At 34.6% G+C, this 26272-nt stretch overlaps 3 protein-coding genes across 4 annotated transcripts in view; 2 read left to right on the top strand and 1 right to left on the bottom strand.

Moving 5' to 3' along the window:
- LOC129798470 (zinc finger protein with KRAB and SCAN domains 7-like) overlaps positions 1–854 on the top strand; it is a 41695-nt gene extending 40841 nt beyond the window's left edge. Inside the window, exon 4 of the mRNA XM_055841623.1 lies at positions 422–854. Within this exon, the coding sequence (XP_055697598.1) occupies positions 422–836 (415 nt within the window). The 3' untranslated portion in view covers positions 837–854. The remainder of the gene's footprint in view (positions 1–421) is intronic.
- LOC129798471 (26S proteasome non-ATPase regulatory subunit 14) lies at positions 855–6645 on the bottom strand. Its single transcript, XM_055841624.1, has 3 exons — positions 6311–6645; positions 5651–6246; positions 855–1110 (listed from the first exon to the last, which is right to left on the bottom strand). The coding sequence occupies exons 1-3, from the start codon at positions 6486–6488 to the stop codon at positions 949–951; spliced, it is 936 nt and encodes a 311-aa protein (XP_055697599.1). The 5' UTR covers positions 6489–6645; the 3' UTR covers positions 855–948.
- Positions 6646–10128: 3483 nt separating this feature from the next.
- On the top strand, positions 10129–16288 carry LOC129798469 (lysophospholipid acyltransferase 5). 2 transcript variants are annotated; one of them, XM_055841620.1, is made up of 4 exons: positions 10129–10462; positions 10545–10691; positions 10761–11800; positions 15699–16288. In XM_055841620.1, exons 2-4 carry the CDS (start codon positions 10601–10603, stop codon positions 15972–15974), a joined length of 1407 nt encoding a protein of 468 aa, XP_055697595.1. In that variant the 5' UTR covers positions 10129–10462; positions 10545–10600; the 3' UTR covers positions 15975–16288. The 2 variants fall into 2 exon arrangements, with proteins under 2 accessions (XP_055697595.1, XP_055697597.1); XM_055841622.1 differs by having other exon boundaries at positions 10129–10691.
- The last annotated feature ends 9984 nt before the right edge of the window (positions 16289–26272 follow it).

Genomic DNA, 26272 nt, shown 5'->3' with positions numbered 1-26272 from the left:
TTCAATTTTTTTTATATAAGATTTTCAACGCTGAAAAGCAATGGATGATCTCTCAAATTTCTTTAGGATTACCATATAAATCTAAATTTTCTCGCTCCAATTTTTCTCGTCCACCATCAATCTCCTGGAGGAAGAATTTGAAAATGCAGAGGAAAAGTTGGAAGCTCTCCCTCAGATGCACGTGGCCGTGGACTTTAAAATTTCCGTCACGTAGCATTGTTCCTCCTGTTCCTTGCCTCTCAACTTGACCCACAGAAAATTTAATTAAACATTGTTAAATTAATCAAAATGCACCGTACATCACTGGCCACTTTTCCTCCAGGAAAAGTCTCTCTCTCTCTCTCCCTCATCGTCCAAAAAGTGACACGGGTCAGGCAATTGTCTTACAGATGGGTAAATTCAATTTGAACTCTTCCTGCAGATCCCTGCTGAAGCAGCACCTCCATGTCCATCGCGAGAAGGTGCCCTGCAGACGCTTCATGTGCTCCCAGGAGGGCTGTCAGTTCACAGGACGCAGTGCCGGGGAGGTCAAGAGGCACTTTGGGACGCACAGCACTGAGAAGAAGCATCACTGCAGCAGTTGCAGCTACCAAGGAAAAACATGGGAATCTCTCAAGAGGCACCAGAAGATCCACGCCAAGGAGGCCAGGAAGGAACTGAAATGCCCAAATTGCGAATACACCACGTCCAATTCCTCCCACATGACTCGCCATTCACGCATCCACAGCGGAATCAAACCCTTCAAGTGCCCCCACTGCCCGTACTCCACCTACACCTCCGACAATCTCTCCAAGCATCTCCTCAAGACCAAACTCCATCGCCAGGAAGACAAATAAAAAGCAAAAAAAAGAGGATTTCTGTGTATTCATTTTTTTTTTGTCCAATTAAAAAATCTTTTCAAGTACAGGGGAGAAAATAGAGTGAATCTGATGGATGAGAGTGCGGGAATCACTTGAAGACCACCGTATCCAGCATCGCTCCTAGACACTGGACAATGTTGTTCTGCATGAGGACCTCTACTTTCTCCTCCAGATGCCTCTTGGGATCCTGCTTGCCCACATTCTTAATCGCCAGTTGCTCGGGAGTCATCTTCTCTTCATCCTCCAGCGCCTGGAAAATCAAAGAAAAAATCCCGGTAAGAGATCAAGGATATTTCTTTAAAGGTTTTGGAAAATTTTCGTGAAAATTGAAAACAGTCATCAGCGCCACTTGCGGAGGAATACAGTGCCCTCAGGCGGAGAAAAATATTGCTAATCAACTTTCTGGTAAGAAGTCCAAGACCTTTCTAATGACTCCGAACCCTCCGAACATACTTCAATCGATCAAGAAATACGCTTTTTAAAGGCTTTTTTTTAAATTTCAACATTGAAGATCTTCCGGTAACCTGTAAAGTTCCGGTTTCCAGCCAGTTTAGAGTAATCCAGAAATCCAAGACCTTTCTAATAAACCCAAACTTGGTCAAATCGGTTGAGAAATACCCTTTTTTAGAGGCTTTTTAAACTTTAACCTTGAAGATTTTATGGTAACCGGTTAATTACCGATTCACAGCCGGTTCCAACATATCCCGAATTCCAAGACCTTTCTAATGAACCCAAACTTGATCAAATCGGTTGGAAAATGCGCTCTTTAGATACTTTTTAAACTTTCACCTTGAAGATTTTCTCGTAACCGGTAGATTACCGATTCACAGCCGGTTCAGAGTTATCCTGAATTCCAAGACCTTTCTAATGAACCCAAACTTGATCAAATCGGTTGGGAAATGCGCTCTTTAGATACTTTTCAAACTTTAACTTTGAAGATTTTCTCGTAACCGGTAGATTACCGATTCACAGCCGGTTCAGAGTTATCCTGAATTCCAAGACCTTTCTAATGAACCCAAACTTGATCAAATCGGTTAGAAAAAGTGCTCTCAAGAAGGTTTTTAACCTTTACCGATAAATATTATCTGGTAACCGGAAGATTACCGATTTACAGCCGATTCAGTGTTATCTAGAAATCCAAGATCTTTCTAATTAACCCAAACTTGATCAAATCAATTGGAAAATGCGCTCTTTAGATACTTTTTAAACAACCTTGAAGATTTTCTAGTAACCGGTTAATTACCGATTCACAGCGGGTTCAGAATTATCCTGAATTTCAAGACCTTTCTAAAGAACCCAAACTTGATCAAATCGGTTGGAAAATGCGCTCTTTAGATAACTTTTTAAACTCTAATCTGGAAGATTTTCTAGTAACCGGTTGATTACCGATTCACAGTCAGGCTCAGAGTTATCCTTAATTCCAAGACCTTTCTACTGAACCCAAACTTGATCAAATCGATTGGGAAATGTGCTCTTTAGAGGCTTTTTAAATTTTAACCTTGAAGATTTCCTTGCGAACCGGTAATTTACCGGTTCACAGCTAGTTCGGACTAATCCATAACTAAAGATTATTTCAAAAATATTAATTCTTCTGAAAAATTATTATAATTGAAAGAATAAATTTTCTATTTTATCCAAGACACATTAAATGAGTGATGAAATATATCACCTTGGACACGCACCACTTGGGGTGATTTACAGGGACTCATCAATACGACAGTGGGAATTTTGAAATAAACTTTTTCAATTTAATTATACAACATTAAGATTTAAAACTATCGGAATGTTCCGTATTAATCAGTAATGCCAGAAAAGTTTTTTTAAGAAAAATATGTTTTCTAGCAGTTTTATTACAATAAAAAATAATATTACAAATAAATTCTAGTGAGGACTTTCATTGAGAATAAAAGCATTTTTAGGATCTACATGAAAACAGAAACAAGTTTTTACACATTTCTAGTACATTTAAACCGAAAGAATTTTGCTAGAAACATTGTATAATAAATTTCTAGACTGTGCTAGAATTCTTAGAAAAGATATTACAAATATTAAATTAGTAAACAAAAAACAAAGATTTATAAATTATCTTGGAGAAGAATAGCTATTTTTCCATATTCCATTTTTTATGAACTCAAAATCATTTCATTATTGATGTTTTGTAAAAATAATAAATAATTAAACTACTAGAAAGTCTTTTTTCAAAACATTTTTTAGCAATAATTCTCTGAATTTAAAAAATGAATTTCTTCTCCCAGTTCAGCAATAAAAGCTATTTTTAAGACAAATTATAGTTTATTGAATGAATCTAGCAATAGACGATTAAACTACTAGAAAATTACCTTTTCAAAAATCTACATATACGCAAATTGCAAAAGGAGATTTACTGCGGTTTTCCAGCAATGGAAAGCCGTTTAACGTGATAAAATTTAAGTTGATAATGGTTTTCTAGCAATAGATGATTAAACTACTGGAAAATTAAATTAAAATAAATCTAAATAATACGTAAAGTTCAAAATAAGAAGATCTACTGTAGTTTTCTAGCAATAGAAAACCATTTAACGCGATAAAATTTAATTTGATAATGGTTTTCAGGCAATATACAATTAAACTACTAGAAAATTAACTTTTCAAAAATCTAAATATACGCAAAATGCCAAAGGAGAAGATCCAATGCAGTTTTTCATATATACAAAGCTGTTTAACAGAATAATAATTAGGTATATAACCGTTTTCTAACAATACATAATAAAGCTACTAGAAAAGCTTTTTTTTTTAAAGATCTTGAAAAAAATCGCTGTCTTCAGAAGGAAAACAAATTTACTCCAGTCTTTCAAAAATGTAGAACTTTTTTTGCAGTTTTCTAGCAGTGGATTATTAAGCCACTTTAAAACCTTTCTTAAGAAAAATCTTACAACACGTCAAATTTGAAAGTAAAATAAATCCTATGCAGTAGTTTAACAATTGAACGCTGTATACTGCTATAAAATTTACGCTTGTATTAATTTTCTAGCAAAAATGGATTAAGGTCGTAAGAAACATTCTTTTTAAAAATGTTCTTGCACAAGCTGACTTTTATAAGAGAAAATTTGATGCTGTATTTTGAACATAAAAATCTTTAGTTGACAGAAAGTTTCTGTTTATAGTAGTTTTCTAGCAAAAATAGGCTGAAAATATAGAAAAGTATTATTGCAACAATTAAACGAGGTCAGAGAAAAAGTTCGCAGTATTTCAGAAATAGCACAGCCGCACAGTGAGAAAACTGAAATTATTGTAGTTTGCATTGATAAATATAGAACTGCTAGAAATGCACTTCTTAAACTGTTTTACGACAAATCTTTAAATTTAGAAAAATAAAGATTTTTTTAAATCTTTCAATGAAAACGAAAATTCTTGATTAGAATTTTATTGCAATTTTGCAAAAACTTAAATATTAAATTACGTGTGATTTAATGATAATCTCCTGTAATTTAAGTATAATTATTTTTTATAAATTTATTTGTAACAATTCACCGTATTTGGAAAATGAATTTGTTTTCTCAATAATCCACCAATAAAAATCTTTTATTAAAACCAACTTTTATTAAACTACTAGAAAACTCAGAAAAGTATTTTCAAAAACTTTTCGTCTTTTCAAACACAAAGTTTGAAAAGACGAAATTCACTGCATGTAAAAAATTATTTAATGCGAAAATTTTTAAATGTATTGCAGTTTTCTAGCATTATATGATTAAACTACTAGAAAAGAAGCTTTTCACAGATCTTCTTATAAAAATTCACCAATTTCAGAAAGAAAATAAATGGAATTTATTCCAGTATTACTGCAACAAAAATCTATTTACAGAGAAAAATTGCATGTAATGAACATTTCTAGCAGTTGATAATAAAGCTACTAGAAAGTTTACTTTAAAGAAGTCTTAAAAGACGACAAGTTTAAAAATAAAATCTGTGAGTTGTAGTACTACAGTAATTAAAAGTTGTATACTTCTATTAATAAAGTTTAGTGTAATTTTCTAGCAATAATTGATTAAAGTACTAAAATTTTGTAGTTATTTTATATAATATATATTTTTTAAATATTCTTTCATAATTTAACCTGAAAATGATTTAAGTATTGTACTTTGAAAATAGAACTCTAGCAGTGAGAAATTTTAAATTATTGTAGTTTTCTAGCAAGAGCTGATTCAAGAACTAAAAAAAAACTTTCTAAATTTATCGCAGGCAAGATTTAAATGATTTTCACATATAAAAACATAACATTTTATATATTGTTAATAAGTAAAATAGAATTTATTGCACTTTTCCTCAATAAATCCTCAACTGCTAGTAATTTTTTCCTAGAATTTTATCCTAAGATGAATTATTAAAAAAATCTCGAAGAAAATATTTATTACTGGTTTATATTATAAATTGAATTGAGGGAAATTTTAATTTATTGCAGTTTTCTAGCAATAATTGATTCCAGAACTAGAAGAAACCCTATTTAAATATTTATTGCAAAGACAATGATCTTAGGAAACAAAACATTAAATGATTTTAAAACGCTATTAAGAAAAAAAAGGAATTTATTGTAGTTTGTCGATAAAAAAATCAATTGCTAGAAAAGCGTTTCTTGGATTTTACATTACGCCGAATTATAAAATCTTGAAGAAAAATATCTGTTAGAGGTTTCTAAGCAAAAGATATTAATTTTTGGCTTTTATTGCAGTTTTGCAAAAAAAAAACTGAAGAAATAAATTACGCGTAATTTAATGAAAGTCTCCTGTAATTTAAATATTTCAAAGCCTACTCACTTTGTTGTAGTTCTTGGCGAGTTCCAGCATCTCGGATACTGTACTCTCATTGATGGAGCAGTGATCGTGATAGTTGGCCAGCGTCAAGCCATCCATCCAGGACTTCTTGTGCAGATTCAGGAGCATCTTCTGCTCCAGCTCGTTCTTCCTGTAGTTTATGCTGATGGAGTAGTAGTGGCGATTGAGCCCGTGGATCAGAGCCTGCACCGAAGGCTTCTGCAGGTGGCCCAGATTGCTGGTGGTCTGCCTGGGTTCCTGACCCAGAACCAACATATTCGGATTGATCAGCCTGAAAGCGTCAATGACAACCTTTCCCTTAACCGACTGAATGGGATCCACAACAACGGCCACAGCTCGTTCGCTTAGGGCCTCAAAGGACTGCTGGGTATTGATGTCGACTCCTGAGAGCCAGCATCCGAAGCCAGGATGCGAATGGTACCACCCAACAACCATTTCCGGACGCCCCGTTTGCTTCAGCATATCCAACATTTTGGCCTGAAAGACGGGATCCACAGCCTCCACGGAGACTCCTGTTCCAGTCTGGGGCATTGCGAACACATCAATCACCTGCACAGTGTAGTCATCCACGAATTCGCCTGGCCAGAAGACAAAGAAAATTCCCAATTTCCTGCAACTTCACAGAGAATTTTTTCAACTCACCCAGCATCAGGCCCATCACTTCCATGGGAACTCCGGCTCTTCCGTGCTTGAGCATCTTCAGGAGGGCCAGGGAGGAGATGTACACTTGCTCAGCCGTGTCCACAACAGGAGCATCTGTCGGAGGAGCTGCCTGAGTCAATCCTGGCATTGCACCGCCCAAACGAAGCAAGCGATCCATGATTTTCTGTTCCTTGCAGTCTTATCGAACACTTTCAATTAATTTAATAATATTTCTCAGAGGAAAATCACAGAAAATCAGAGAAAATGCAGAGCTTGATTGTTCTAACCTCGAAAACACTGAGAGTTTGTCAAGTCATGTGTGGAACGTGGCAAAAACAAACAATTTCCACAATCACTTCCCCTCCGGACGCCACTGGAATTCCAGTTTCCACAGGAAGAGGGGTACATCCCAGTGGACATAGCATGCAGAACAGAATATAAATACAAGTAAGGAAATAATATAAAAATAAATATACTTTTATTCGGAAAAAAATTAAATTGCCTAATTTACTAAACATTTTATTAAATAATAAAATTTTTGATTTATAAACATGCTCCTTGAGAGCAGCTTGTTGGACTTATTATCGTCAAATTAAATTGAAAAGACATTAAGAATTTACATATTTCACGAAGTAAATTACGATTTATGTGGTCTTATCGGTCTTATACAGTTTTACAGGTGATCACCTTGAAATCTAGTAAATCCGTTTTAATGAGAAACTAAGAAATTTTCATTTTTTTTTTGATAATTCAGTAAAAATAACCTCAGACTGTGAGGCAAAGGCGGCAAAGACAATTAATTCTACATCTTCCAAAGAGTTTTTGATTTTAACATTTTTTTTAAGATTTAGAGAACACATAAACTGCATTTAACAAATAATGGTCACATTTCTTCTTATAAATATATTATATTTACTTAAATAAATTTTCGCCTCTATTTTTTTCATTTTTTTTTTTTAACATTAAGCAGTGATTTTTATCTATCCAAAGATTTAACAATTCTTTCAATTAATTTATCAATATTTTTAAGTTCTGCATTTATTTTGATATTGCTTTATAATATACTCTGACTTTTCTGACTATTCATTACTTTCTTTTTGTCAAATAATACTGTAGAAAATTCCAAAGGGGTCACGTGTTATAAAAAGAAAACGAACACACATTTTCTTCTACAGATTAGTAACATTTTCTTTGCTAAATCCTCTAATGAATAATCATCTAATAAATGAGCACCACTTGCTCACAGTCCACTCTTATTAATTCGCAAAAGAGAAAAATCTGGAAAGTGAACTAAATGCCTCGATTCAAAGTTTTCCAGAATTTGAGCAGATTTTTTAATGGTACAGAATGAAAATTGCGGAATGCAAGACGAAATTAAGCAAGATTTTTTCGATCAAGTTACAGAAACGTCGTTGGTTATGCAAATATTTTTAGATGCCGATTTTCGAGTACATTTTCGGCATAAGAAATGCTTCCAAATACGGAGAAATGCGTCAAAAACATTTGCATATATTTAGGGTGATTTCAAGGAAGTATTCACAAATTAGATTTATTTCTTAATTCTTTATTGTATTTGACCCATAAAGCCATTTTATACAAATACAATATGTATATTGAGTCCACCCAACATTTAACCCATAAACTAATTGACATCATTGCCCTACTTAGGTCTGACGAGCAGAACTCTTACAAAGTTTTAATTTCAAAATTATGGACTAAAGTAAACGGTTCAAGCTTTTAAGAGAAAAAAGTATTTAATTTAATTCAAGTACTATTACGACTTCAAGAAATGATTTAAATTTAAAAGATAGAAAATGATGAATGTAATTAATTATATAGCTTGAATCTATTAGATTTCAATCCAATGGATAAATTATCGGGGGATTAAGGCTTGTTAAATGATAAATGGGAACAAACAAGAATCTCTCTACCTCATACTCTAAGTCCCGTAGATATCATAAATGAGTATCCTTCCTATCCAGGACCTCAACCTTTTACCCAATAAGTTGCTATATATGCTAATATTTTCGATGTTATGCTGTCTACGTGCTTGTTCAAGATAAGGGCATTGTACTAGGAAATGCACAACAGAGAGCTCGATATTACAATGTTGGCAAATTGGGGGTAGCTCATTTTTCATTAAAATGGAGTGTGAGAAATGGCAGTGTCCTATCCTAAGTTTGGTTAATATGACTTGCCCAGCAATGAAAGTTGCCTGTTTGAACATCGTTCAGCAAACGCGTTCGGAACAGGGTTCGGTCCAATGTAAATCCTTAAACCTGCACGTAAGTTTGAGATGCTGCTCTTCAGGTCATCAGGACAAATTACACGGAAGATCTCAGGGCTTGTGGGTCATATAAACGTAATAAACTAAATATTAAACTCGTTCCGTTTTAAAATTTTCTATCCGTTGCGTCACAAAAGATGGTCAGAAAGAAGGTCGACGATATTTCACTCAAAGTGGCCGGAATATTACCCAAAGTAATGTCCATATTTTTATTAATTTTTCAATATTTTAGTAAGCGATTTAAAGACAACAAAGAAGATAAACTAGTTTTCAAGGTTCCACACAACCTTCCCGAAAAGGAAGTAACAAAAAATATCAATACGAATTAAAAATATTGCATTTCAAACATAGGACTTAGGTGCTTATATGCAACTATGCCGAAATTTGGCAAATTTACCCTACCTGCAACAAAAAATTTTGTATTTATATTACTTCCCTCTAGCTTATTAAAAATTATTTGTCTCGACCTGTTCGTATTCACAAATTAGGGTGGAGTAAGTACTTTTGGCCACTTTAAGGTTTCATGTGCTTGTAATTTTTATAATCTTTATTTAAATAAAATGAAATTTTGTACAGATACCTTAAAACCGTTTCTTCCTAATAATCCAAGAGAATTCTCAAATTTTTTTGGATATTTTAGTGAAAAATGCATTTTATGTAACTATGCATGTTTCAGTACTTTTGGCCTCTTTGTAAGTACTTTTGGCCATTGTGTGTAAGCACTTTTGGCCGCCTGTTTCCAATAGAATTTTAATAAAGTAACAGAATAAATAGCTTTCGAAAACTTTCACAAATACACAGCACAAGTCCTATTCTTATTTAACAGCAATTTTATGTGATTATTAGAGTATTTTAAACGACTTTTTGCACATTTTCTATTTGATGTAAAAATCAGTCAATAGTCACGATTGTTTTTACTGAAATCCGCGAGGTGCGCCACGTGTAAAATGTATGGGAAAATAAATGGCCTAAAGTACTTACACAGCCGAAAAAAGTAAGCTCTTTTAGTCACATCCGATTTTCATTTAATTTATTAGAAAATCTTATTAAGGATGATATCATAATAAAATTTAGTTAATTGAGAAATGGACTTTCATTGAATAACATCAAATATTTTCATCAAAAATATGAAATAATGCAAAACAATTTCTCTTGACATTGACAAGTTTCTCAAGAATCTCATGTTTTTTTAGTGATTATTTACCTTGTCGAGAATTTCTTTCAATAACTTAGAATTAATCAAGTCGATACAAAATCAAATATGGTTTTCTGGTTCGTTAGATTAGAGGTCATGAAATAAGACCCATTTTCCTGTTCTAAATAAACTCATAATTGCCTTACAATGTGATTTTACTTTAAGTGGCTAAAAGTGCTTACATGGACAAAAGGGCTGACTCTACCCTATCAGCGTTTAGCCTAGCTCCCAAAAATTGATATTCAAAATTCAAAATACTGTCAAGGCTAAATTGCTCACAAATAGTACCACTGTTATATGTGGTACGCGTACTAATTAGTAGCGATACGCAAAAGCCTGGAAGGGACTGGAAAGTATTATTGTGCGCATCGCCAGCTGAGCTGGTCCTTTGAAAAAGTATTCTGTCTCTGTTTTCCTCGAATAAATCGCCCAGGAAAATCCTCTTTTTAGTGCGTGACAGTCATCCTGGTGAATTACATCTCATGCAATCCCCTGTGTCTTTGTAAAGTGATTAGTTACGCATTTCCCTCTTTGGTCACCCTGTGTGTCCCCATAAAGTCCATTGAGAAATCCCCTCGATTACTATTCAATTTGTGCTCCAATTGCCAGCATTTAAGTGTGATGCTTGTGACTAGGACAAGCACTAGGCAGCATTTAGTGGTGTGACTTTGTGCGTTTGCCCAGCGAAAAAAAAGATTATCGGATGTTTTTCCTCTGGCCGGTGACCTTAACCTCAATTTCTGTTTTTGCAGTGTTTTTTTTCTTCTGCCAAGAAGAGTTTCTGTGATTTTTGCATCCGGAAGAGAGAATGACCGAGTCTGAGGGATACATTGGGCAGTTGGCGACAGCTGTGGGGGCCACAGAGCCAGCACTGAGACTCCTGCTGTCCATTGTCTTTGGTAATTTGAGGGGAATATTGTGTAAATGAGTGTCACGCGGTGTTATCTAATCTCAGGGGGATTTTGTAGGCTATCCGTTGTCTCTGGTGTACAGGAAGTTCATCTGGGACTTACCTGAGCTCCATCATCATGTCTTTAACATCAGCATGGGCCTGGGGATTTGCTATTTCAACTACGGATTTGACATTTATCACAGTATTTTGGCCATCCTGGCCACTTTCATCCTGATCCGCGTCTTGGGACCTTCCAGGAATCTCAGACTGGCATCATTTGCCTATCACATGGGACACTTGCTCTTTGGCTACGTTCTAACGGGAACAGATACTTACGATATCAAATGGACAATGCCTCATTGTGTCCTGGTTCTGAGACTCATTGGACTGACCTTTGATGTCTGTGACACTTTCGGCAGCCACAAGAAAGGCGATGAACCCAAGGAAATGGACGTCTATGGAATCCATAAGTCTCCAAATCTCCTCCAAATAGCCTCGTACACTTACTTCCCAGGAAGCTTCCTGGTAGGGCCTCAATTCCCCTATCGGCAATATGAGAGATTCCTGGCCAAGGAATTCGACAAATACCAGGGCTACATTGACGCTGGCTTCAAGAGATTCTTCCTCGGTGTCTTCTACCTGGTTGTCTATCAAATTGGCAATATGTTCGCCTCTGACGCCTATCTCCTCTCCCCCGAATACGCCTCATCCGGATACTTTTCCAGACTGATTTTCCTGGGCATTTGGGGCAGACTCACTCTCTACAAATACATGTCCATTTGGCTTCTGTCCGAAGGCGTCTGCACTCGCTTCGGGCTGACCTTCCGCAGCGCCTCGAAGCTGGATCATCCGGATGAGGAAGACTGGTCAGCCGGGGAGAATGTCAAGGTTCAGAGGCTGGAAAAGGCCAGCAAGTTCACGCATTACATTGAGAGCTTCAATGTGGCCACGAATAAATGGGTGGCCAGGCACATTTACAAAAGATTGAAGTTTCTGGGCAGCAGGGAAATCTCTCAGGGGGCTACTCTTCTCTTCCTGGCCATCTGGCATGGATTCCACAGTGGCTATTATGCCAGTTTCTTAATGGAGTTCATTGTCGTCTACATTGAGAGAAGTGTAAGTACTTTTATTGATTTTCAACCCAAGTAGCAAAACCTAGTCACCGGAGTTACCAATTGGCGACTGAGAATTTGAAGGACCTGCAAATTGTGTTTTCACTCATTTTTCCCCATTTTCCTCGTTTTTATCTCAATTAAGGAAGTCAAATCATTTATTAAAAAAAAAAACTTATAAATCAAACAAACTAATTAAAGAGATAATTAACTAATTTAAATTTTTATCACATTCAGTTTTTTCGGCAAAGTAAGTCAATAAAATTTTTATGCTACAATAAAACTTGAAAATAACTAGAGTTTAATTAGTGGATGACGAAGTGAAACGCAATTTTAACTTACTTTTTCTAAGACAATCTACAGAAAGTTATTTTGAATGAATTTTCAGTTGACAAATCACAGGTTGGATCCACGACTGTGCTAACTGCATTTGTTTTATGTCTGCATTCGTTGCAAGCGACGCATAGTTCCGTGGCGTTTGCAACGAATGGAGACATAAAGCAAATGCAGTTAGCGCAGTTGCTGATCCAACTGGCGAAATGTAGAAGCATTACAATCCGCCATATTCAACAAAGGCTCTGCTTTAGCAAAATTTTTTAATTCAACAAAAAGAGCACTAAATAAAGAGCGACCGTTTTACAATAGTGTGGCGAGAAAGAAAAGCAAAAAAAGTAGCAAAAAAAAATGAGTAAAGAAAAAAAGTTTAAATTAAATGAACCAAAAAATTGAAGAAACATAAAATAAGCAAAGTAAACGCAACAAAAATTAGGTGTGATTGTTTCACAATCACACTTACTATAATCACCAAGTTTGGCGACCATCTCCGATCGGCTTCATATTTTCACGGTATATATTTGGACCGTCCCTGATTCCGAAAATAAGCAGCCGAATTTTCAGAAGTCAGCAGTTCCTGAGATATCTTGAAAAATGTGTAAAAGCACGGTTTTTCTGAATTATCTCGAAATCCTATTATGCCTTTTCGCTCCTTTTATGTTCATTTCGTAGATTTTTTTGTGTATATGAATTTAAAAAAGTAAAACATAAATGACAGTAGGGGAAGGTTTTGCAGGTTCGTATTAAAAAAGGAGTTGACGATTTAAGATTTTTTACTGAATGCCACACACACCAAATCAATTATATCACTATCAAAAAAAAAATCTCTTACTTATTGGGTTCATAATTCTGCCTCACAAAATTCCTGGAAGTCCTTGGATTTGTCTCTACAGGAAAATGAAAATGTAGCGGCATTTTTTACGAAGGTGCCCTGGTTAACTCAGCTTCGTACCACTTTTTCCCACCTCTGTAGGCCTCATTTTCCCAGAAAACATTACACCGAACACAAAAATTTGGGCATCACTACTTAGATGGAACTTTCATCTACTTATTTTCACCATTTGTAGGAGGTATCATCCATTAATAGTCAATTTTAAGCTATTTTTCTAACACATGTTTTTTGACACTCGGAAAACCATTTTTTCCTTGCATTCTGACAGTCAGTTAGGTCAGATTAGGTTAGGTGTGATTCTCTCATAATAACACCTATTGTAATCCTCAGATTTTCTCTAAGACTTCCAATGGGTCTTACAGAACATATTTCGGACGTAACTGATTTTAAAAATGATCAACCACCAATTTAAAGTGAAATGTGGGAAGTTCCACTTTAAAACAAGGAAAACTGAATGACAAATACTCAAAATACATCGAACTGGCAATTATAGAATCACATCTACCATAAGCAGTCTAGTTTCATCACTGCACAAATCAGAAAATAGTAATCACACCTATTGTAATCCTTGTTTTTTTTCTGTAACGTCTCGAATCTGTCTTACAGAACATTTTTTGAACATCAGTGATTCTTAGAATTACCGGTGATTAATTTAAAGTAAAATGTGAAAAATTCCGCTTGAAAATAAAGCAAATTGAATGAAAAATTCTCAAAACGCACCGCATGGGCAATGAAAGAATCACACCTACCATAAGCAGATTCAGGGTTAATGTTTAATTTGACAGAAATGAAATAAAAACATCTGATAAAGTCTCATTTTGATGGGGAAGTGCGTGTTTACCTTCGAGATTTTAGTGAAATATCCCAATTTTCTTGTGAATTTATTCAGTGGAATCTCTGATGAGGCAAATATCGCGAGCGGCATGCACAGTGTGACCCAAAACAGTGAGGAATTCTTGAATTCTTAAATTTTCGCGGACCACTGACTTTCTCGCTCATTTTCGACAATCGCGGAGTTTTCGTGAAATTTAGCACACTGTGAAATTTTTCGTGTATTTTCGCGTTGCGGTATCCCTCGTGGCTTGCGGAATTTTTTCCCGGATTTTCGCGGACCACGGAATATTTCGCGGATTTTCGCAGACCTCGGAACTTTTTTGGGATTTTTGCGGACCGCGGAATTTTTCTCAGACTTTCGTGCACCGCGATACTTTCAATTGAAGCATAGCATATCTTAAGCCTAATGTAGGTTCTAAATGGATGTCAAGTTTGAGGTCTCTATGTCTCATAGTTGCTAATGAATCTCAGCTACCATAAGTTTTTCTGGACTTCGAGTTTGCACCCAATCCGAATTTGCAATGAAAGAATCACACCTACCATAAGCCCATGTAGGCTTATCGCTGGCTTTTTAAACGCATCCGATCTAGTCGCCTACAGGATAAGTTTAGGTTGAGACGTTCTAGAGACATTATTATTATTATTTATCGTATCGGGATATATTTTTAACAATGTAATCATGCTGCAAAGTCGTATATCCCGTGTTGGAAGAATGTGCTAAGTCCATTGCAGACCGCCCAGAAGTGTTTTCCCCGCAATGTGGATGCTTTTCCCTTGCCCCTCCCCCCCCCCCCCGGAATTTTTAGACAGAGACTATGCATTTTATTACGTTTTATTACCTGTAAAAACTTTTTTTTTTAATATTCAATTGGCTGCACTGGGCGGGACTCAAACTCACAACTGTGAGAGTCGAGTCAGAGATCTCATTCGCCCAAGAATCAACGGTCTTGCCTATTGCGTCACTGAGATCCCCTTCGAGAGACACGTGGAATTAAGTTGAATATAAGGAATCCGTGTAAAGATAGTTAGTTGAAAACTGGAACCTCGCGATTTCGGCACCATTATATCGTCAATTAAATCAGCATTTGTCGTAACTTCATTTTTGCGATTTTCAGATACATATATACATAATTTAGAATGGGCCTAATTTTGTTTATAAAACGCACTTGAGAAAAAGAATCTTTTATAGGCCCAATAAAAATTATTTTAAACAAAAATTATTGTAAGTGCCCTTAATTAAGAAAAAATTATCAGAATTTGTCGTAACTTCCATTTTTGGGTAAGTTACGTCAAATTTCCATTCAAAATTTTCAGTAATTAGCATTTGCTGTAAGTTTTTTTGCTTACTTGCGTGGCTTGTAATTTGCAGCAAAATTGCAATATTTCTCAATAAAACGTTTATAAACTCTTCCAAATATCGAAAGACAGTGCAAAAAATGCAACATGAAATCTTTTTATTTCAATATTTGTGAGAAAAAAGTAAGAAAAAATCCCTGCCCATCTGTCATTAAACAACAAAACAAGCGATGCGGTGCACAAAATTTATTCAATGAAAGTTACGAAATAAAAGCTTTTAGTGACAGGGATAACAGTTTAATTGACTTTAGTTAGACTTTAGTCATATTTTAGTAACTTCATGACTAAATGTATTTTATTATGAAATTGTTCGAATTAAACCGGAAACATTCTTCTGTGAATATTTTCGGAAGTATATATGAAGTTAATAAAGTGTTATCATATTTTTCAATAAATTTCGCAATGGTCAGAAAATGCTACTTGGGTAGATTTTTCTAAAATCACTTTCCCACGCCCCAAATCGATAATTCTGTGTTAAATTTTTCAGTTTCACACGATTGTTAAGGGCAACGAGCGTTTGAGACGCCTTTTGGATCATCCCCATCTCCAGCCCCTCTACTTCGTCCTCCTCAAGTTTTATGCAATCGTTGGAATGGGCTGGTGCCTCACGCCATTCGCCTTCCTCAGCTTCAGCAAGTACTACGCCATATTCCGGGCAGTTTATTTCCTGGGATACGTCTTTTCCCTTGTCTACATCCCAATCCACTTCCTTCTCAAAGCCATCTTTCCGCGGGAAAGAGCGAAGGCCGAGAAGAGTCAATAGCCATGGAGACAGCCGCAAAGTCTGAGGAGCACCTGGGCTTCTCATCCGAGCCACAGCAACAGCACACAGTACTTATCGCAAGTATAATTCAATAGACAAAGTAATTTAGTGAGTTCATTGTACAATTTTCAAAATGTCAGTCTCTTTCTCTAGCAAAAAACTAGTCGCAAAAAGGAAAAGTACTCAAGAAAAGAAAGTGTTTTGAAAGAAAACGATTAAAATTTGCACAGAGAATTTCTTCTTTCTCAAATATATTTATTTCTTCGTCTCTGATGTTATTTATGAATTGAATAAAAGAGTAATTGGACGTGAAATGTGTTGTATTACTGCGAATGGGGGATTTAGAAGCGCCAAGGTCAATTTGCAGAGATATTCTAATAAATTGATCGAGAGAATAAGACGATGGTGTGATTGTGCGACGATTTTCCACTCGGAGTCTTTTGTGGGAAAAGTGGATAGACTGCAAGGGGTTAAGACCACGGAATAAGACACAGGAGCATTATTCTCAAAATGGGAATTGAATTCTTAAATTTAAGGTAAGTTTATGGCAAGCTCCGCCCAGAAATAATTTTAGACCACGCCCCAAAAGTTCAAAAATTAATGAAAATTAAATTATCCATAACAATAGCTTTTTCATTTAAATTTACAAATTTTTCAACTAGAAAAACTGGTGGCAAAGCTTTGTGATTTGGACGCTATACCTCAATTACCGATTACCGATTCTCAACCGATTTAAATTGATTCATAAATCACTCAAAAGATCCCAAAAATTGTTGTGGGAGTAATAGAATTGATTCTCGAACAAAACTTATTTATCGGTTCATAACCGATTCATTATCGGTTCACAACCGATTTAGAAATCACTCAAAACATTTCCCAAAAAATCCAAAATATACTTAATTTTTAATTGAATTTTGAATAAAATTAGTTATCCGGTAATAACCTGGTTCATTACCGATTCATAACCGATTGGAATCGGTACAGTATTATCGGAAAATCCAAGACCTTTCCAACGATCCCAAATATGATACCCTTGGGTTGAGAAATACGCTTCCTAGTGCCTTTTTAACCTTTGACTTTGAAAAACTATTATGGCTCCGGAACACCTTTTAGATCAGTAAAATTTCATGATATCAAATTTCACGGCCATTTCTTTTTCAAAAGATTTGTATTAGTGTAAAGTCCTTTTCTTCTCACTTAGATCTTTATTTTCCTTCACTTTTCACGTGTCATACAACAATCTTCTTCTTGTGAGAATTTTTTACGAACTTTAGTTCAATGTACAGAGAAATCGTCAATCAGAGCAAGTGACACTCAAATCATCCAGTTTTTTCTCAGTAAAGACAGGAAAAATTCCTGCCTTCACCCAGAATCGAACTGGAGACCTCTCGTTAACTAGACGAGTGCTCTACCAACTGAGCTATTTATATTCTTCACTTTTTCTGTCTCCCTTTCAAATTTCCCTTCCTGTCCTAAAGTGCCCCAATTCCTACATAACCCTACATTTCACACTATAATCAACATGTTCAGTATAATAAGTGTATCCAGTGTATCCCATTTTTTCGGAGACAAATTTGGGCTGAACGGGCTGAACTAAATTTAATTTAGTGTGATTTTTAAAAGAAGAAGAAGAGTACAAAATAGTAGGATTGACTAGATGCAAAACGTGTGAGAAAGAAAAGGATTTCAATTTCGACTTCATGAAATTTTCCTGATCTAAAAGGTTTACCGGAACCAGGAATTATTCAAGGATATTTCCGCATAGGGGCGAAATATCCGTCTGGGTAATATCTAAAACGTGTCTGAAAATGAAAATGAGGGGCATGTTAATGATTCTTGGGTCGACTTATAAAGGCTGGGGGGGAGAGGTCCCTCGAAGGTCCTAAATCGCTTGATCGTTTGATCTCTAGAACTGGCAATAACCGGACGGAAATCGGTTAAAAGGGTGGCGAGATAAGATTTTGTCAGGGATCAGTTCTCCATTTCGAATTACAGATGCATCCAGGCCACAATTGGGTCCCTTATGCTTCCCTATTCTAACTTATGTCCCGATACGGGTAGCCGCTCCATAAAAGAGCTCTGCATACACCCAGTGCCGCTACCGCCGCTACTATATTACAGCGACCTATCTCGGTGTGTGTTTGGATCAGTGAAAGTGAATATTTGTATCAAATGAAGTACCACTTTCATGTCGAAACTCGTTCTCGTACCAGCCTCTATTTCAGGGATGTGCAAGAACCGTTTGAAACCGAATAAAAGTCAAAATAATTTTGTTCAGGTAGCATTTTGACCATTGACGTACAAGTTAAATTTGACATTTGTTCAGTTTCAAACGGTTCTTACACACCTATGCTCTATTGTTTAGTTAGGTGGTTCACTTTTAATTGCTCGAGCTCCGAGACAGAGAGGTTTTTACAATCCATTTTACTAATGTGCACCATTGGCATTACTATTCATTCATTCATTCATGGACGAATTCAAAGCCGATATGGTATGAGAAATATTTTTCTGTTTCTGCTCGGCTTTGAACCCGAGACTTCACAGTCGTTTTTGTTGACACTACTCTATCCACTGATCCACTTGAGGCTCTTCAGATCTCTTTGGGTGTCGAGATAATTGAGGTTATGTGTTATGAAAAATTGGTTTTCGACTATTGCACCCCTAATGATGATCCTACCAAGTTTAAATGATCTAGAAGAATTGTAGTGTTTTGTAGGAACTTTCAGTTGCACCCTTACTCGTCGTATTCAGTCAAATAGAACCGGAGATATGGCGATTTGAATTTCGTAAACTTTGACTGCCCATGCTCATATCGGTTCTATTCCAACCACAAGAAATAACCGCATTCTTTTGATAAACTTTCGTAGACTACAACACTAAAATTTGAACGAATTTCATGATAACGTTTTTGAGAAAAATATGAGTGAATTTTTGCAATAATCAGCATCGGTTAAGTCAGAGTTGAAATAAGTGAGGTTATGTGATATGAAAATCGTTTTTTGTGACTAAAGCGCTACTAGCGTTGGGCGTATGAAGTTTAAATAATATAGTTTTTTGTGAGACTTTTCAGTTTTGCTATTATTCATTAAATTCGGTCGAATAGAACTTCAGATATGGTATTTAAATTTTGTGAACTTTCGCTTCTTCATAAGTTCACTACAATCGATTTTCCGCGTGAGTTCTGTCATAAAAAAAAACTGTCAATATTCCTCATGTAGTTATCTATGACTTTTCCGCGATTTTCCTCGGAGAGAGTTGTATTCAGGGTTGTATTCCCTGGAATTACTTAAAATTTCCATATAATTCCAAGTATAATTTCTGATATTTTTTTCAATTAATGCTCTGCTATGTCTACGGAATTGAGCGCAGAAACTCCAAAGTAGTACGGCAGAGAGTTTTCGCCTTAACACTATAATTCTGGTGAGCAACACATACGATGACAAACGTTGAGTTAGCAATATTCTTAAGCAGTGACCGATACGAAGAAAAAGACCAATCAGTTAATGGTAAAGAGAGCCCTGGAGGACCAAGAAAATATGTGAGCAGGGGCAGGGGTGCTACATTTTATCCTATTTTCAATTTATTATAGATTGAGGTATCCAACATTCAAAATGGTTCTAACCGGGGTTTTCAATCTTTTCCGGAAATTTTGCATTAAATTCCTCCCGGGTAGTTCACGCGAATTTTTAGTGATCGTCTCCGCGGATTTTTCCGAAAATATCGCTGTAAACCCAGTGGAATTTCTGCGACTGTTGGGCATGGGCTTCGGCTATAAAGAATATTTAGACCAGACCTCAAAAATATTTAGCTTCAAAATCTGACAATTGCAATATTATTTATTTATTTATTTTCATGTACCCGTCTCTTTTGGCATTTTGGACAATATTCTGTATCGAAATTATCTATTCGGTTTACTCATGAGCTAAAAGCTCTTACCATTGAAAATTTTGCAATATGACTCTTTTATAATTTTGAATTTCCCTAATTTTATTTAGTGAATTAGGGGAAACTGGGGCACCACCGAACACGGGGTAGCACCAAACACTATTTTTTATTTTTAAACTACCTGGACTATCTCGACCATTTCTTCAATGGACAAGCATTCCTATAGGCCTTGTCCTCAGAAGTAAAATATCTGATTAAAAAATCGCAGTGTTTGGTGGTGCCTCAGTTTCTCCTATATTAAATCATGTATTTTTCACTAAAAATTCCGGATTGAGCTTGAGTTCAGTTTTTATTCCGTTTATTTTTTAATGTTGTGGAATATTCCGTTCGAAGGGAATTTATTCGTTTGCAGTACACGTGCGGTTGCTGTGGATCGATGACCCCTCGGAAAGACTACCTCAAAACGAGGCGACCGAACCCCTGCCCTTTCTCACCATCCCTTGCCTCGTGGATTCCGAGAATTGCGTCATTCACAAAAGAGGGTAGCTCAGCATGGTTGAGCCTCTCGTACGAACGAATGAGCATTCAGCTGCCGAACGAGCCCCTTTTTCTCCCTCAGTATCGATCGGTTTCCTGCTCGTGACCTCACGCGAAGCAGCTGAGAATTCCTTTCTGCGAACACGTTTTTTTGGCAACTTTTCTGCCCAAAATTCAACCTCAACCGTCCATTCTCCCAATTATGCTTCAGTTTATTTAGCTGAACGTGTTTTCACCTACACACTTCTTTGTTTCTGTAGCAAACTTGTCCATCCCGTTTGGCTGGACAAGGCGCAAATTGGGCCAGACGGTGGGCTGAAGATTGCGACAGAGTTTTGGTTGCAAGAAAGAGGGTGGTCGGACAAGTATTCATGGCGGTTCATTGCTATTTGGCAAAAATTAGGCAAATTAGTTTCTCAAGTGGGTCGATTTTATAGGAAATAAAGTGGTACTTAATCTTTTATGAATGTTATTAACCCATTTAAAACAGTGCAGTGTCACCATTCACGGTAAGTTTTCTTAAAAAGGATCATTTATTGCTCAATTTAAAAACAAATTATATTTATTTGCATTAAATTTGACAAATTAATAGGAATAATATCAAAAATTGCAGGTTGAGTCATAATCGCGTTATGATGACATTATTATTCAAATTTGACAATATTATTGGTAGAGATTTGATTAATTAAATAAATTAGTAAACTAATTAAAAATTGCATGGTGTTCCCTCTAAATAAGGATATTTAGCTTGTAAAATTAAGTATTTGTAACAGAATTATACAATGAGCCATAGTTTATATTATAATAATATTTTTTTTAATAAAAATAAGTTAATATATTATCTAGTATTTCTTTTTTAAAAAAAATTGTTTTTCTTAAATTTTGAATTTTTGTTATTTTTTTAAGTTAAAATTAGTAAAGTAAAAGTATGATATTTGGTTATTTTTGGGTTATTATTACTATAACTTATACAATAATTTGCAAAAAAGCGAATACGTGACTATGAAATTGTAAAATATATGTAAGATAGATTAGAATTTAGATTAAAGATCTAAATTCTTGTACAATGATATAAAAATTCTTTCGATAATGCAAAAAAAAAATTAGAATCATAGTTACGTAGAAATTACTAAGATTTGTCAAACTGAAAATTATAAAATAGTTATCTTTTGGTTATTTTTCTGTGCTTTTCGATAAAATTTTCATTAAATATTTCTTACAGGATATTAAGAGATTTCCAATATTATTCAAAATTTTACGTAAATTTCACGTTCTCTTTGACTTATGATTCAGAATGATTAATAATATTTTTTCAATATCTCTAAATTTAACAAAAGTTATTTTTCGTTAAATTTGAGTTTTATTTAATAAAACTCAAGTCTAAAACCTTTTCATATATTCTACATTTTAGCCAAAATTCATTTCTTTTTCGACTTAAAATTATATTAGAATTTTTCAAATTTCCCTAGAAATATTTAAAGCTATTTTTTGGTAATTTTTCAGTTATTCTTCCTAAATATTTTCAAAAAGCTATCTGAGTTTTTTTTGCAACATATTTTATCTTTTTTCAGAAATTCAAAATTGTAACTAAAATTGAATTATTCTTTGTTTTATTAAGGCGCTAGAGTATTTTGAACAATAAAAAAAAAAGGAAAACAAAGTTATTTTTTGGTTATTTTTTTTAATGATCTTTGTTAAATTCTTCAAAAAAGTTGCTTCCTTTCTTTAAAAATGTTTACAAAAATCACCATTTCTTCGACTTATCATATTATACTATTAGAATCTTTAATTCCTATAAAAAAAAACTGTAGTTATTTTTTCGTCATTTTTCAGTTATTCTTGGTAAACTGTTTAATAAAGCTACCTCAGTTTTTTTTTGTAATCGTATATTTTTTTTACAGAGATACTCAATTTTAGCAAAAATTAAATTATTCTTGGGCGTAAAGTAGTGCTAGAGTATTTTGAATTACCTTAAAAATAATTAAAGCTATTTTTTGTTATTTTTCAGTGATTCTTTTATATTTCTTCAAAACATAACTTTATTTATTCAAAATTTTAGCAATAAATCATCTGTTCTTTAACCATCATCTTTAAAATAATCATAGTTATTTTTTGGTTATATTTCAGTTATTCTAGTTAAATTTCTAAAAAAAAGTTTCTCCACTTCAAAATTTTAGCAGAAGCTCACCTTATAATCTCCAACCTATAATCTTAGAATCTCTCGAATTTCATATCAAATAACCATAGTCGTCTTTTGGTCATTTTCCAGTCATTCTTCATAAACTCTTCATTAAGTCTACTTGAGTTCTTTCCAACATATTGTATTTTTTTACATAGTTTCAAGTGTTAAACTAAAATTAAATTATTCTTTGGTTTATAAAGCGATAGAGTATTTTGAATTATTTGAAAAGCCCAAAGTTATTTTCTGGTTATTTTTTAGTGATTCTTGTTAATTTATTCAAAAAATTGGTTCATTCAAATCACCGTTTCTTCGACTTAGAATAATATTAGAATCTTTAATTCATATAAAACAACTGTAGATATTTTTAATAAATTAGAATCTCTCGAATTTCATATCAAATAACCGTAGTCATCTTTTGGTCATTTTCCAGTCACTCTTCATTAAGCCTATTTTAGTTCTTTCCAACATATTGTATCTTTTTTTCATAGAATCAAGATTTTAACTGGAATTAAATTATTCTTTGGTTAAATAGGATGCTAGAGAATTCATGAAATACTTTAAGGAATCCTAAAGTTATTTATTGGTTATATTTCAGTGATTTTTCTTAAATTCTTTAAAAGAAGTCACCTAATTTCTTTAAAATCTTAGGAAAATATTTACATTCCCTCCGTCTTAGAATAATATCAGAATCTCCTGATTTTCCTATCAAAAAACCGTAGTTATTTTTTGGTTATTTTCCAGTTATTCTTGGTAAATTCTTTAATAAAGCTACCTCAATTCTTATCAGAGCATAACAACTTTTCTCATTGAATATTCTAAAGACAATTTTATGAGAATTAGCATATGAAAGAGTGATTAGAAATGCAAATCATGTTGTGAAAATTGAATTTCGTAACAGTACCCTTTATGATGCAAGAGATTCCCTTCATCTTCAGGATGATGCAACCCTCTGACGTCATCGGGTGACCCCACATACCCAGACCACCCAGCCCCATGCTCTGTGCACCAGGCATGCGTCTTAGCGTCCAAATTCGTCTTTTTAACGAAATTCTCAGAACTTTGTGCTCCATGTGAAGCCGTTCAAATACGAGGCTAGGCCTCTAAGGCCCATTGGATTGGAGTTTAGTACAAAAATATCTTTTGGAGGCTCGTCTTTGGGGACAGACGGTGTCTGTTTGGGGCGAAGCGCCAGGGAATTTGGTGTGTAGGATTAAAAATCGATCGGCGCGCCGTTTTACTTTACACCATTCACGTCTGGCTTTCCATACGATAGTGTACTATTACTATCTCATTCGGTGGTGCTTGCCTCTCTTTCTTTCTGGGTTGGAGAGTTCATGTGCCTGGCATTTGGACTCATATCATCAGTTCTTGGTTGACTCTCATCCGTGAATATCAGGCACTGGAAGCTCAGGAGGGAGAGTTTCTGGGTGATTTTGTTAGTAAAGTACATTTAAACGAAAATTGTGATAAGAGTAGAGCCAAATTTCTGGTGTTAATTCTGTGTTTAGAGAGATTTTCTGAGACTTTTTGGTAAGTTAAACATCTAATCAAACACACCAAAAATTTAAAGTAAAGAATGAGAGAAAAAAGCTGTGAAATTTCCTACGATTTGAAGAAGCTCCGAAAACACTGTTGATTTATTATCAGTGATTGTGGAATATTTTTTAGTGATAACCAGAGGAAAAGCCCTCGAAAAAAATTTCAGAATGTTGCGAAGTTGTTTTGTGATAAAAATCACTGAAGAAGACCGATTGGAGTACTTAATTTTTCGCACCTTCTAATAAATAATTTCAAAAATGGCTTAAATTTGTGTCAAGGACCTATCAGAAGCATTACACCAATTTCCATCTAATTGTTGAACATGCAAGAAAATTGCAGTGAAAAACTCCAAGAGAATCTACAAACATTTTTCTAACTTCTCAATCTCCTCTTGACTTTGAGATACAAAAAAAAGCCGAAAATGCGTGTCGATTTAAAAATAAATATTCTCAGCTTTTTTTTCGGGAAACGGGAAACTATCACATGGCTCCGGATGGCATTACAAATACTCACTCAATGTGTAAAAAAAAAATTAAAGCAAGCTCCAAGAGATTGGTTCCAAGGCGAACATGGCCAGTTTTAAATTGAAGCAAAAGGGACCAGAAAAGACTGCCTTATCACAATGCTCTTTACTTGAGACATTTATGGTGCTTTTGTCGTCTGCAAGTGCTGATCTCCCTCGTCATTTGAATTTTTTTTCGACGTAAACCCACAGTGATTGACCTTTCCTGAAGGTTAAACATGCTTTTTGTACACAAATACTCATCGACAAATTATATTTTGCCGCTAAAAAGTGATCTGTCTGTGGAAAAAGCAGGAAATGCTGCGAAATAAGGAATGATTCAGAAAAATATTAAAGTTAAACACAGAGAGAACGAATTCAGCTTACAAAACAGAATCATATATGGAGTACTCACTGTGGCATTTTGCAAATTTGTACAGTAGAGTCTCGCTATAGTCCATATTTGGTTCCAGATTTGACACTTGGGTCGCACTATAGTCCATGTTATTTTTTAAAATTATCAACAACTTTTAGTATTGAAATTGCTCGACGGCTTCCACTTTCTTTGCAATTGTGGTACTTGTCCTCGCTCTCTTCATTATGGATCACAATTATCACAACTACTCAATAAAGTTTGCCAGAAATATTAAAATGACTATGAAAACATTGCACGTCGCGTACTAAAAAAACATAACCTAACTCAAAATCAGTATTTTTAAATCAACGGTCGATAAATTGTGGACTATAGAGCGAAGGCCTATAGCGAGACTCTACTGCATTCTTGTGCAGAATGCTCTTAATCATACACAGTAAATAAATATTTTGTAAAATTATTCGTAAATGTTTGTGAATTCTCACTGGGATATACGAAATGATCGTAAATCGCATAACCCACTAAAAAGTTCGTAAAAGTTTGTATTTTTCACAAACATTTTTCGTAACGTGATCACTTGACGAGCATTTTCTGTCCTTTTACAAACATTTATTTGTAAATGTTTGCAAATGTTCGTAAATACAGAGAAAAATGTTCGTAAAATTTTGTCATTTGTTCGTAAAGTTTTGCTAGATAAACGAAAATGTACGAACAAATGTTTGTAAAAGAACAAAAAATGCACGTCAAGTGATCATGTTACGAACAATGTTTGTGTTGTACAAAAACACAAACTTTTACAAACTTTTTAGTGGATTATACGATTTAAGAGTATTTAAGTTCCCAGTGAGAATTCACAAACATTTACGAACTGATTTACAAAATAGTTTGTATGCTGAGGATTAATTTATCTTCAGTGAAAAATAAAATGGTTGGTATTATCAATAAGATACTCTTAAAACTAAAAAAATTAAAAATAGTGATATAAATAACGTTAAGAACAAACTAAATTATAACAGTAGCAAAGAACTTTAGGTAAAGCCCTACAATCAAATAATAGCGGAAAGTTGGGCACCTTTGAATTGGGGGACCTGTGCTCTACCATGATGCAATTTAGGTTGACAAATCAATTTTAAAACTAATTTACTTTATGATAATCCTCAATTCCTTTTAAAAAGAAGGGAAGAAACTTAATTTCAAAGTCTCCCAATTCAAAGATGCCCCACTTTCCCCTAATTGTTAAATTCTTGAATGAAATAATTTAAAAAATAAGGGATGTTCTA

This window comes from Phlebotomus papatasi, chromosome 1 (genome assembly GCF_024763615.1).
Source record: "Phlebotomus papatasi isolate M1 chromosome 1, Ppap_2.1, whole genome shotgun sequence".
NCBI lineage: Eukaryota > Metazoa > Arthropoda > Insecta > Diptera > Psychodidae > Phlebotomus > Phlebotomus papatasi.
This window is presented reverse-complemented; position numbering and strand designations above follow the sequence as displayed.